Here is a 12594-nt window from a genome sequence, read left to right as displayed (position 1 = left end):
CCGTCCAAGCGATCACCTTTCTTTGACTGTACGCCCACAGTCTTTCTGTAGTTGTCACCTTAACTTGGCGAAATGTCTTTCCGTTTACTTCCAGACAATCGCCTTCTCCGATAGGTTACTCACACACAGTAACTTTCGACCAGCGTCCGTTACTCATACACTCACTCTTACACTCCCCCTATCTTGGATCCACGGCGGTCAATGGTACCTCGTGACCTCCGTACTATGGTCGACAACTACCCTGGATGTTCGATACACCCAAAACCACTTAAGCTCTGGCCTGAACTTAAGATTTCACCAGTTCACCCGTTTACCAGGTTACCAGCTTACCAGGTTGCGCGCGCTCACAACCTTCTCTCATTCACACTACAGGCATTCAACTCCGCAAGACATTACAATACAAATACAACACAAAACACCGCAATCTGTTCACGCATGACCCTTTTTATACTCACTCTCCGATACTGCTGCTTTTCTCGCACCGTCTGCACCTTTCGGCACACGATTCTTCCGCTGCTCGTCTCTCGGCGTCTCGGGCCTTGGGGTAAACTAACCTCTCTAGATTACCTTCCTCAAGAAGACAACCATCCTCACTCTGCTACCAACTGCTAACGCGGGATTACTGGTTACTAATTATCTTACCAAATCCCAAACTATGTCGACTGAATCGTTGGTACCTGTCGTTGAGTAAAAGGTAATCTCACAATAAGTCAATCAATTTAAGAACTTACACCACTCTAAATGACCACCAACCAAATTTAAGTTTTAAAGATTTAATATAAAGTCAAAGATAACTGAAGATACAAACTTCTCAAAATGAGATTCAAAAGGTAAATTGGTATCACTATAAACATGAACTTCTTGAATAATCTAAGTCTGAAGAACAAAATAATAAGTACAAGCTCAAAAACCATAAGGGTTGTCAAAATAGATATAAGTTGCAATCTCAAAGTCATTACAGAAAAGAAAATTAAGGTTAGTCTGTCCCTACACTATACTAAGTGACATCCCTACTTAGCAAGATCTTAACCCTCTAGGTGTCAGCCGTGGTGACTTCCTAAGAAGATCACGCACTTCTCTTTGTCTCTTCTCTGATAATGGGTCTCTCCTGATCAGCCTATCTGCCTACCCATCCGCTTCCTTAGGCTCCCAAAATCATCTGCTCTGCTCTCCTCCCGGGTCTCTTTCCCTAATACCAAATCACATTTTCAATAGAAACGCCCCTTGGGACGCCCCTCACGTGGTACATCTTTGCGCGGCAAACTCCATGATGGTACTCTTGAAGACCCTCGTTATAGTTGACCTTGGTTCCCAGGCTCCTTCTCCAGTGCGCTGATACCCCCTGAAATTCCTGGAAACTCCTACAGGCCTGCGCAAGGCGCCACTGAACAAAGTCCCTTTCATTCGAGCTGATTAGGACCCTCGCACCTGCATACAGCTCGTCCTGCAGTGGGCCTCAAATTCCAGACTCCACCATATCTTTAGTCGTAAAACACTCTCAAAGCTCTGTGCTGGATACCTCGCGACCTCTTCTCTAACGAGCACATGACGATTTAAACGACATGACATTATCTCCTCTGGCCTACTTGATTTACATGCAGCAGGTCCCTGCACTCTTAAAACGTTAACTTGATTTAAACAGCAAACATTCTTAACTAGCATACGTTTCTAAAATAACACATCTATAAAGCATATACTTTTAACCCTAAGTTCAATAGTACATTTGGAAGAACCATGTCAACCTTATCTCACATTAATTTAGCAGCACGTTCAGGTTTGCTGTGAATTGCCCTAAGGCCTACACATTATACTGGATTTCGAAGTTACATTTAATTCGGACATGATTCTTTTAACATGAGAACATGAGGTTTTCACATATATTCCAACATTTCTACATTAATCTCACACCGTTATAATTATAGTTACTCTACTTAACATTCTATACATTTCACTACTGAATATAAAACACTCTGTATATTTCACTCCTGGATATAAAACACTTGTGTGCAAAACATGTTTAAACTAACTACGTGCTTGTAAATATGGCGTACTTATACATTTTTTTCAAACTTGCGCTCTCTCACTGGTTTCGTAGCGCTTCATTTCTAAACATTGACTGGTGCTTTTAATTTTGACTGCGCTCCGACCTGACCATCTAAAATTGCTGCATTGCCTAATTATAGCGTAACGCTATTGTCTTTGCATATTGTAGCGCTTGTGTGCCAGCGTAGCGGTTTTACAGGTCGCATTGTGTCCCTCTGATTTGACTGTGCCTGATTGTGCCTGCGCCTCTGCCCACCCCAACCTCGTCCGGTCTCCTTTCATTATTGCTGCCATCTTGTTGTTGTTGTGCCTTCCAGCCTGCCCCTCCACCCCGCTCCCGCCTCCCAGCTGACCCTCCCTACCACAGGAAAGGTTAGGTCGATCTCGTTGACCACAGCGTTGTGACCGTCCTGACTCCGTCAGTAGCGGTCGCTCCCCTCTCTCCCCTCGCTCCCCTCGCTCCCTGGCTCCTGCTGATATCGTAGCGCTTCATCTCTAACATTGACTGGTGCTGGTATCGTAGCGCTTCATTTCTAAACATTGACTGGTGCTTTTAATTTTGACTGCGCTCCGACCTGACCATCTAAAATTGCCGCATTGCCTAATTATAGCGTAACGCTATTGTCTTTGCATATTGTAGCGCTTGTGTGCCAGCGTAGCGCTTTTACAGGTCGCATTGTGTCCCTCTGATTTGACTGTGCCTGATTTTGCCTACGCCTCTGCCCACCCCACCCTCGTCCGGTCTCCTTTCGTTATTGCTGCCATCTTGTTGTTGTTGTGCCTTCCAGCCCGCCCCTCAACCCCGCTCCCGCCTCCCAGCTGACCCTCCATCCCACAGGAAAGGTTAGGTCGATCTCGTTGACCACAGCGTTGGGACCGTCCTGACTCCGTCAGTAGCGGTCGCTCCCCTCGCTCCCCTCGCTCCCTGGCTCCTGCTGATATCGTAGCGCTTCATCTCTAACATTGACTGGTGCTGGTATCGTAGCGCTTCATTTCTAAACATTGACTGGTGCTTTTAATTTTGACTGCGCTCCGACCTGACCATCTAAAATTGCCGCATTGCCTAATTATAGCGTAACTCTATTGTCTTTGCATATTGTAGGGCTTGTGTGCCAGCGTAGCGCTTTTACAGGTCGCATTGTGTCCCTCTGATTTGACTGTGCCTGATTGTGCCTGCGCCTCTGCCCACCCCAACCTCGTCCGGTTTCCTTTCGTTATTGCTGCCATCTTGTTGTTGTTGTGCCTTCCAGCCCGCCCCTCCACCCCGCTCCCGCCTCCCAGCTGACCCTAGCTCCCACAGGAAAGGTTAGGTCGATCTCGTTGACCACAGCGTTGTGACCGTCCTGACTCCGTCAGTAGCGGTCGCTCCCCTCGCTTCCTGGCTCCTGCTGATATCGTAGCGCTTCATCTCTAACATTGACTGGTGCTGGTATCGTAGCGCTTCATTTCTAAACATTGACTGGTGCTTTTAATTTTGACTGCGCTCCGACCTGACCATCTAAAATTTCCGCATTGCCTAATTATAGCGTAACGCTATTGTCTTTGCATATTGTAGCCCTTGTGTGCCAGCGTAGCGCTTTTACAGGTCGCATTGTGTCCCTCTGATTTGACTGTGCCTGATTGTGCCTGCGCCTCTGCCCACCCCAACCTCGTCCGGTCTCCTTTCGTTATTGCTGCCATCTTGTTGTTGTTGTGCCTTCCAGCCCGCCCCTCCACCCCGCTCCCGCCTCCCAGCTGACCCTCCCTCGCCCCTCCCCCTCCACTATCCACTTATGTCAGATGCATTTGCGCGCAGCGGACGCGCCCCATGCGCGCCGAAGGCGCGCCAAAGGTAAGCCCGTCTACGCCCGTCCGCGCCTGGAGCGCGCCCAGCGCCAGACCCCCTGGTCCTCGCAAAACCCACTCCACCCGCATAACGTATAACGCCGCTACCCTCCTTGCCCTTAACCCCGGACGCATTCCACAATGCTGCGAAGCTGCCCCAGGACACACCCATGGACCCTTCGCCTGCCACTCCTGCAAGTTCGCCTGCATCAGGACCCATACCAAATCCTCCTCCTCCAAACACAGCTCCGACTCCAACCACCTGAAGTGCATCCTGCTGAACACCTGCTCGGTCCACAAACACGCCACTGAACTCTGGGACCTACTCGACACTACATCGCCGGACGTCGCCTTCCTTACAGAAACTTGGATGAACGCCTCATCAGCGCCCGACATCGCCATAGCTATCCCGGACGCTTACAAGATCATCCGAAAAGACCGCACCAACCAAACAGGAGGAGGCATCGCCATCGTCCATAAGAACACCATCCGAATCACGACCAGCTCCGACGATAACCTTGCGACAGCCGAACACCTTCACTTCCAGATCCACACCGACCCCAGGACCACACTTAGAGGCACCCTCATCTACAGACCACCAGGAACCCGCACACAATTCAACGAAGACATCACTGACTTCATCAGCCCACATGCCCTCACCTCCGAGAACTACATTCTACTGGGAGACCTCAACTTCCACCTGGAAAAAATAACGACAACAACACCACCACCCTTCTGGACAACCTGGCCAATCTCGGACTCAAACAACTTGTCGACACCCCCACCCACCTAGCCGGTCACACACTCGACCCTATCTTCACCTCCAGCAAACACATCTCCTTCGATCACACCTCAGCTCTCCATTGGACGGACCACAACTGCGTTCACTTCAGCTACAAAAAGACCACGACCCACATCCCACCAAAACCTATTCCTCGAAGAAACTGGAACAATATCACCACCGACCAACTCTTCACATCGCTCAACCAAACGCCCCCGCCATATCATCGGACCCAAACCAAGCTGCCACCAAACTCACACAATGGCTCACCCACAGCGCTGACGAATTAGCACCCTTGAAAAATCACCAGATCAAACAAGGTGGCAAACGATGACCTTAAGAAATCCAAGAAGTTGTGTCGTACCCTCGAGAAAACCTGGAGAAAAAACCCAACCACTAACAACCTGACCACCTTCAAGGACGCCACCTGCAAACACCACCAATTGATCCGATCCACCAAGAATTCAGCATTCAAGGATCGACTCGACAATAACGGCAACAACAGCAAGGAACTATTCAACATCTTCAAAGAATTTACCAAACCCACCGCTGGCACCAACGACATCACTCCCTCCCAAGACCTCTGCGACTCTCTATCCTCTTTCTTCCACAACAAAATCGCCGACATTCATAACAGCTTTGAAAACCTGTCCGAAGAACAACCCACTCCATCCACCTCCGAACCAAAACAGCACTCTCACAACCTTTGCGTCTGGAACCCAATCACTACTGAAGACACCATCCGTCTGATGAACTCCATCCACTCAGGTTCACCAACTGACCCATGCCCCCACCACATCTTCAACAAAGCATACTCCATCATCGCACCCCATCTCCGCGATGTCATCAACTGCTCCTTCAACTCCGCTACCTTCCCAGATAGCTGGAAACATGCCGAACTCAGCACCCTTCTGAAGAAACCCACAGCGGACCCCTCTGAACTTAAGAACTACCGCCCCATCTCTCTCCTCCCATTTCCTGCCAAAGTCATTGAGAAAGCCGTCAATAGTCAGCTCGCCGCCTTCCTTGAATCCAACAATTCCCTCGACCCCTCACAGTCCGGCTTCCGAGCCAAACACAGCACCGAAACCGCCCTCATGGCTGAAACAGACGACATTCGAACACTACTGGACAACGGAGAAATGGTTGCCCTCATCCTACTTGACCTCTCCGCAGCGTTCGACACAGTCTGTCACAGCACCCTCATACAACGCCTCAGCAACGTCAGAATACAAGGAAAAGCGTTGGACTGGATCATATCGTTCCTCGCCGGAAGAACCCAGAGAGTCCGCCTCCCCCCATTCAAATCAGAGGCCATCAAAGTCATCTGCGGCGTACCACAAGGATCATCACTCAGTCCCACCCTCTTCAACGTGTACATGAGTCCCCTCGCATCCATCACGCGACAACACAACCTCAACATCATCTCCTACGCGGACGACACCCAGCTAATCCTCTCCCTCATCAAAGACCCTAACACCGCCAAAACCAATCTACACGAAGGAATGAAAGAAGTAGCCGAATGGATGAAGAACAGCCGTTTAAAACTAAACTCGGACAAAACGGAAGTCCTCATCTTAGGATCATCCCCCTCTGCATGGGACGACTCATGGTGGCCACCGGCTCTGGGCACAGCACCCACACCTACAGATCACGCACGTAACCTGGGCTTCATACTAGACTCCTCCCTCTCGATGACCAGACAAGTCAACGCCGTCTCATCATTATGCTTTAACATCCTACGCATGCTCAAAAAAATCTTCCGCTGGCTCCCCACCGAAACAAGAAAGACAGTCACCCACGCACTAGTCACTAGCCGACTAGACTATGGAAACACCCTTTACGCCGGAACCACAGCCAAACTACAGAAAAAACTCCAACGCATCCAAAACGCCTCAGCCAGACTCATACTGGACATCCTCCGTCAAGCTCACATCTCCGGTCACCTGAAAGATCTCCACTGGCTTCCCGTCAACAAGAGAATAACGTTCCGTCTCCTCACCCACGCACACAAGGCCCTCTACGACCTAGGACCCGAATGCCTCAACAAACGACTGTCCTTCTACACACCCACCCGCCAACTGCGTTCATCCAATCAAGCCCTCGCCGCAATTCCGCGCATCAATAGATCCACCATGGGAGGAAGATCTTTCTCCTACTTAGCGGCCAAGACCTGGAATTCTCTCCCCACTCACCTCCGCCTTACACAGAACCACCTCTCCTTCAGAAAGCAGCTAAAAACCTGGCTATTCGATAAGTAATGCACCCACCCTCCCTCAAGCGCCTTGAGACCCTCTGGGTGAGTAGTGCGCTATACAAATTACTGAACTTGAACTTGAACTTGAACAGAGGCTGGATACACTTGGCTGTAGCCCTTGATACCCAATTCTATAACCCACTTTCACTTAGGAGTTTTCGCTTCCTTGACTAATGATAACTCCACTAATAAATGTTAATATGTGAATTTTTTTTTACCATATGTTAACTAGAAGTTTAGTATACATCGCCTAGCCAAAATCCTGGAAACATTTGAAACATTTGCGGATCACAGTAAAATGTGTATGCTTTCATCTTTTTATATATGTGCACCAGCATGTTGTAACATACACATGCAAGGATGCATATTAAAATGATTTATTAGTATTTTACAGTGGTCAGTAATCTTCTGTGTGTGTGTCCTCCACCGTATGGTGTGCATTTAGATTATGCTGTCTCTGTCTATGGTGTCTGTTGGGTAATGTGGAACTCTGGTATGCAATAGTCATTTAGAGAAGCTTATAAGAGTTAGGGCTAATCTAGTGGTGGGGTGCTATTACATGTAACTTCAAGAAAGCAACTCAAAAGTGCATCTGAATGTAGACTTATTTACTTTGTGACAGTGTTTTTGTAAGTGTTCATGCAAGTCTCATGTAACTATGTTATATTTGCCTTTCAGGGCAGCTACAAGAGCAGGCATCCTATAAAAACACATGGTGCACAGAATCACAGGCACTTACTGTATGAACGATGGGCAAGATGGGGAATGTGGTACAAGTACCAGCCATTGGACCTAATTAGGTAAGAATATATTATTTGTTTGGCGTGGGGGGAGTGGGGTACCCCATGAGTTTTATGAATAGTTCATAGATCTCAAAAGAAGACATAAATGGTATGTAATTACTGTTAAAACCAGTCACTGCTTTTATTGATGAACATGATCCAATTCTTAATATCAGTCCCATAATAAAAGTAACAGGAGTTCAGAGGTGCTTAACCCTTGATTGAACACTGCAGCAAGAAATGTCCAGGTAAGTAGCCTGAATATGTTTAGGATACAGTATTTTGTACTAAATGCTATATTACGTGAATGTGTATTTATTTGTAAGGTATATGGTTATTAATATCAATCTTTTTTGTTTGGGCCTTCAGAAATGCCAATTTTCTTTTTGTAGTGTTTTTGAGATCTGATTCTTGGTAGCCATATTAGGGCATGGATCATTAAAAGGCAGCCCTACATTTGAAAGGGGTGCTGGGCTACAAGTACAGGTACTTCTGAAACTGACTGACCTTTCATGTTAGAGAAGTGGGTGCAACTGGGTATAGTAAGGGCACTGGCTGATTAAGCTTCTAGTTGACCCTCCTACAATGTCACACAAAGGATTTCTTGTGTGCCCTGGGTCCTATGAACTTAGATGCAACACTACACAGACTTACATATACGCACCTACCAGGTAGAAATGAAATGCAGTACTCCGCTTATCATGAACGTCATTTTCTGTTCTGAAATGGATATTTCTGTCATATCTATGTAAAACATTCTTCTGTGCCATACAGTGGCTAATTTGAGCCGATGGTTTTCGGTGCTTGGCACTGGTACTTAATTGTCAACACCGGCACTTATGACAGCTGCCACATGGTGGTGCTGTTTGGGCACTTTAAAGATGCGCATAACAACAATTGTTTATGAATTCAATATACTTTAAAAACAAAAAATACCAGTCGCCCAATCAATTCTTATAGGTTTGGAGGCCTCGAACAGTCTAAAATGTCACACTTGTAGCAGTATGATGGTTAATAGTTGTGTAGGTACTGTCATTGGCAGCACTGGCAATGGCAATGGGTGGTCTAAGCTGTGGTGGCATCCTGACAAGGGCCCTGGCACTTATGGTTTTTTTGTGCAAATTAAGCACTGGTGCCATAATTACTGATATTTTACACTCAGTGAAATTGATTGTGTTCTATTCTGTAGCAGAAATATGACAATATTTTCCCTGCCAAATCCATGTACCAACTTGCCCCAAGAAATACAGTTTGGTCAGTGGTCGGTCAAATGTCTTACTTACAATTGTAATCCATTTCTTCAAAAACGTATTCCAGATGTAATAAAAAACGATTTGTCAATCACCTTCATATTATAGTTCAAGAGTTCAATTTTTAGATCTCCACTAGTTGCTTTTTCTCTATTCAATATGTTGCTGAAATTGCAATGTCCTTTATTCACAAACCCCAGTGCTTCCCGAACTCAGTGCCCCTGTTTTGGGAGTTTAATTGATAAGATTTAGATTTTTTTAGCTGTCAACTCGGCACATTACTTCTGTGATACCTATCAGATCTTTGGCCAAGGCCTCGATTGTGTATTTGCCTGAAAACAATGCATGTTTAAGTGCATTTAGAAATATTTACTTCCATGTTGTGAATTAGTGGATATGCACATGTTGCTTTATTCAATATTGGCGCTAGAGGCGGATAGGAAAAGAATCCTCGAGAAGGGCGTTTGGGCACGTTTTTTCCTCTTTCTTAGTTTCTCACTGTGTTTCTATTTGAAATACCATAGGGCCCCATTAAGACTTTCCTCTCGACAAAAAATCCTCATTCTTTTGGTAAACGAAATACAGAGCAGAATCGTTTAGCAGAAGTTCCTTCACCATTAGAAATGCGCAATTTTTGTTTCACCCCTATTTGTTACAGAAGAATAATACATGCATTAGCACAATATATTCACTGTGTGCCTTAACCCTATTAATGTAAAGTGAAGCAACAAACATACTGCTGGAGTGTATTCACTGTAAAAAGTAGCTATTCTTAGAGTTGTGTGCTTTAATATTTTCCTTACAATGTTACAAATTGTACTTCTCCTCACATTTCCGGTTATACTGCTTTTACTGAAATTTAATTCACATGTACTCATGTATTAATTTATTAATGTTCTGCATTTATTCTATAATCGTAGGTGCACCTATAATAATGTATTTAAAGTATACACCACTGTCTTACTAAGTTAGCTTACTTAAAGTCCTTAAACATTTGCCCCTAATGTTTAACCTTCAAAATGAAAGTTTTGATTGCACTGCAATATTCTTTCTTTGCTTGTGCGACCACATGATCTCATAGTCAGTGAAAGGCATATTATGTTTTAGAGATAGTGAGGTCCAGGAGGAGAACTTTTGTAAAAATGGGAGGCCCTAAGGAACCAAAAGAAGACTCCTTCCTGTTCATGTCATAACAGGAGCTGGGAGACATCCAAGGTCGCCAGGGTTGCCCTGATTTTCAAACCATAGGATGGGAAAATCGAGTGAAGTTGCCAATTTATTCTGTACGTAGGTGGACAACTACTGGAGTCAATGACATTGTATTCTCGATTGTTCTGTGGATATCATTGGTGTTCACACTGTTTGTCTTTGGGGGACAGATTTTCTTGGACTTTGAGGTTTCCAGATCTCTCTGCTTTTATTCTCTTTGTGAAGCTTTGTGCTGCGCATTGCCAAGATTTATAGAATTTCTACGGAAGTCTCCACTACGCTGACACCTTCCTGCTACACCTGATTTAATTTGTTTTCACCAATTTTCCAAGTTTAGTTCAAGACTGGTTTAAGTGACATAGGACAACATAGGAATCAAATAATGTCAATAACATAGGAATCTCCCACATCATTATGTTAAAATTCCAATTCTGATAATGACACAAACAAAACTATAAAGGGACAAACTATAAGTAAATAGGTAACTACCCAATACAAAACATCCATCCCTCAAAAATGAAGAAAATCAATACAATTACAATATACAATGTATGAACAAAAGCTAATTTGCATTAATTGTTCTACATTTCCCAAATGGAATAAAGAAGCACATATAGTTACAACTGAAACCATCCATGCAATTGCATACATAGTCCTGCAATTTCATCAGTTTAGTGAGCATGCATCCCACTCTTCTCCTCCTTTCCTCCCCACACTCAGACGAGGTAGAGGGAACCTGCGCCATCTCCTGCTGCTCAGCCATGATGATGATGATGTCCCCAGGTTGATGCTCCAACCTGCTCTCTTAGTCTACCCTCCTTCCATACAATTATCACCTCTAGTCATTCCAGCACCAAACTCACCTACTAACCAATCCAAATTACTCAACATAACATCAGAAAAAACCTTAGGAACTCCTCCCTCACCCTCATACAAAGAGATACGACTAAGATGCCACACTTTACCATCACTTAAATGGATCGAATTGCACAAAACTTTTACCACTTTCAAGGTTTGGAAAAATCTCCCTTAATATATTTTTATGCATACCGGGATTTCTCACCTTCTCCTAGTCTCCAACCAAAACCGCCACTCTTTTGCAGTTGTTGTGATTGTCTTGGAACTCTTTATATTTATTTTGTGCCTAGGATATGCATTTCTTCACTGCCACCGGAATCAACATTGACTTTCATATAAGGAGACCTGCCCCTCATAATCCCAAAAGGACCAAATCCAGTCGAACTACATGGCGTTACTCTATAGGCCACAAGGTGCGCCATACTTCCTTGAACCAGGACAAATTTGCATCCCTGGCCAACTGAATTGTGTTCTTGAGCACCCTATTGAAGTGTTCAACAGCACCATTTCCAGCGGGATGATAATTGAAAGTGGTCTTATTTACTATATTTTTCCTTTTAAGGAATGCTAAGAAAACCTTCATAGTCGATACTTTCGTTAATGTTTTGTGATCGCTTCTGGTGGTAAAGTGAGAACCCCAAATGTACGCTCTGAAGTGCTTTAAGCCCCACACACATGCCAGGGCCTCCTTCTCAATTATGTGAAACTTCTCTTCCGTTGGAGTAATTGATCGTGGTGCAAAAGCAGTAATGCACTTGTCCCCCCTTCCATCCATTTGTGTGATTACTGCACATAAACCTTTGTAGCCCAAAAAGACTCTGATTTCATCTTAGTTGGAAGGAGCGGGAGCCTTTTAAAACCTTCTACCAAAGATGCTTTGGATTCTATACCTTTTTCACTTATTTCATGGCCTAAATATGTAACCTCATTCCGTGTGAATATGCATTTTGTGTGTTGTGCAGTAAGAACTTTCTCCTTCAAGATATTCAGAACTTCTCTGAGTTTGTAGTCATGATCCACTTTCTTTGGCCCCAAGACAAAAATGCTGTCCTGAAAAAAAATATTACATTTTTTGCCTTTTCAAACAACTTGAACATTATTCGTTGAAACATTGCGGCAGCTGATGCCAACCCGAATGGTACTCTCACAAATTGAAAATACCCAAACGGATAATAAAAGCTGTTAACCTGCAGCTTTCAGGATGTAACAGGACCTGGTGGTAGGCAGAGGTGTTGCGGGGATTCTGCTCATACACAGAATTGTGCACAGATACCCAGGACCTCAGTGAATTGTGCTGTACCAAAAATCTCACCTCAGTACCTAGAACCCCTAACGACTAGCATCAGTGACTCATTAGCCTCCGTCCTATAGCAAAGCTACCAATGATTAGACAACTCAGAACATGCGACTTAGGTTACTCTCAGGAATGGTGCGAATCAAGAACACTCTATCATTTGTCATCCTTATACCCATCCACAACGTGAGTAAATAGAGACATGGAAAAGTTTAACATGTTTATTTTAACGACGTGCTATAGGATGCAGTAATTTTGATAACATAAGCAGGCATATGATTAAAAATAAAACAATC

General features: G+C 44.9%; 1 protein-coding gene across 1 annotated transcript in view; it reads left to right on the top strand.

The window, feature by feature from the left end:
• The window catches only part of ANO3 (anoctamin 3), a 1634736-nt gene that overhangs the window by 743343 nt on the left and 878799 nt on the right, over nucleotides 1-12594 (top strand). The window contains exon 9 of the mRNA XM_078684212.1: nucleotides 7584-7705. Coding sequence (XP_078540338.1) covers nucleotides 7584-7705 — 122 coding nt within the window. The remainder of the gene's footprint in view (nucleotides 1-7583; nucleotides 7706-12594) is intronic.

Source organism: Lissotriton helveticus, chromosome 3_2, assembly GCF_964261635.1.
Source record: "Lissotriton helveticus chromosome 3_2, aLisHel1.1, whole genome shotgun sequence".
Lineage (NCBI taxonomy): Eukaryota > Metazoa > Chordata > Amphibia > Caudata > Salamandridae > Lissotriton > Lissotriton helveticus.
The sequence above is the reverse complement of the archived record's forward strand: the minus strand, read 5'-3'. Positions and strand labels throughout refer to the sequence as shown.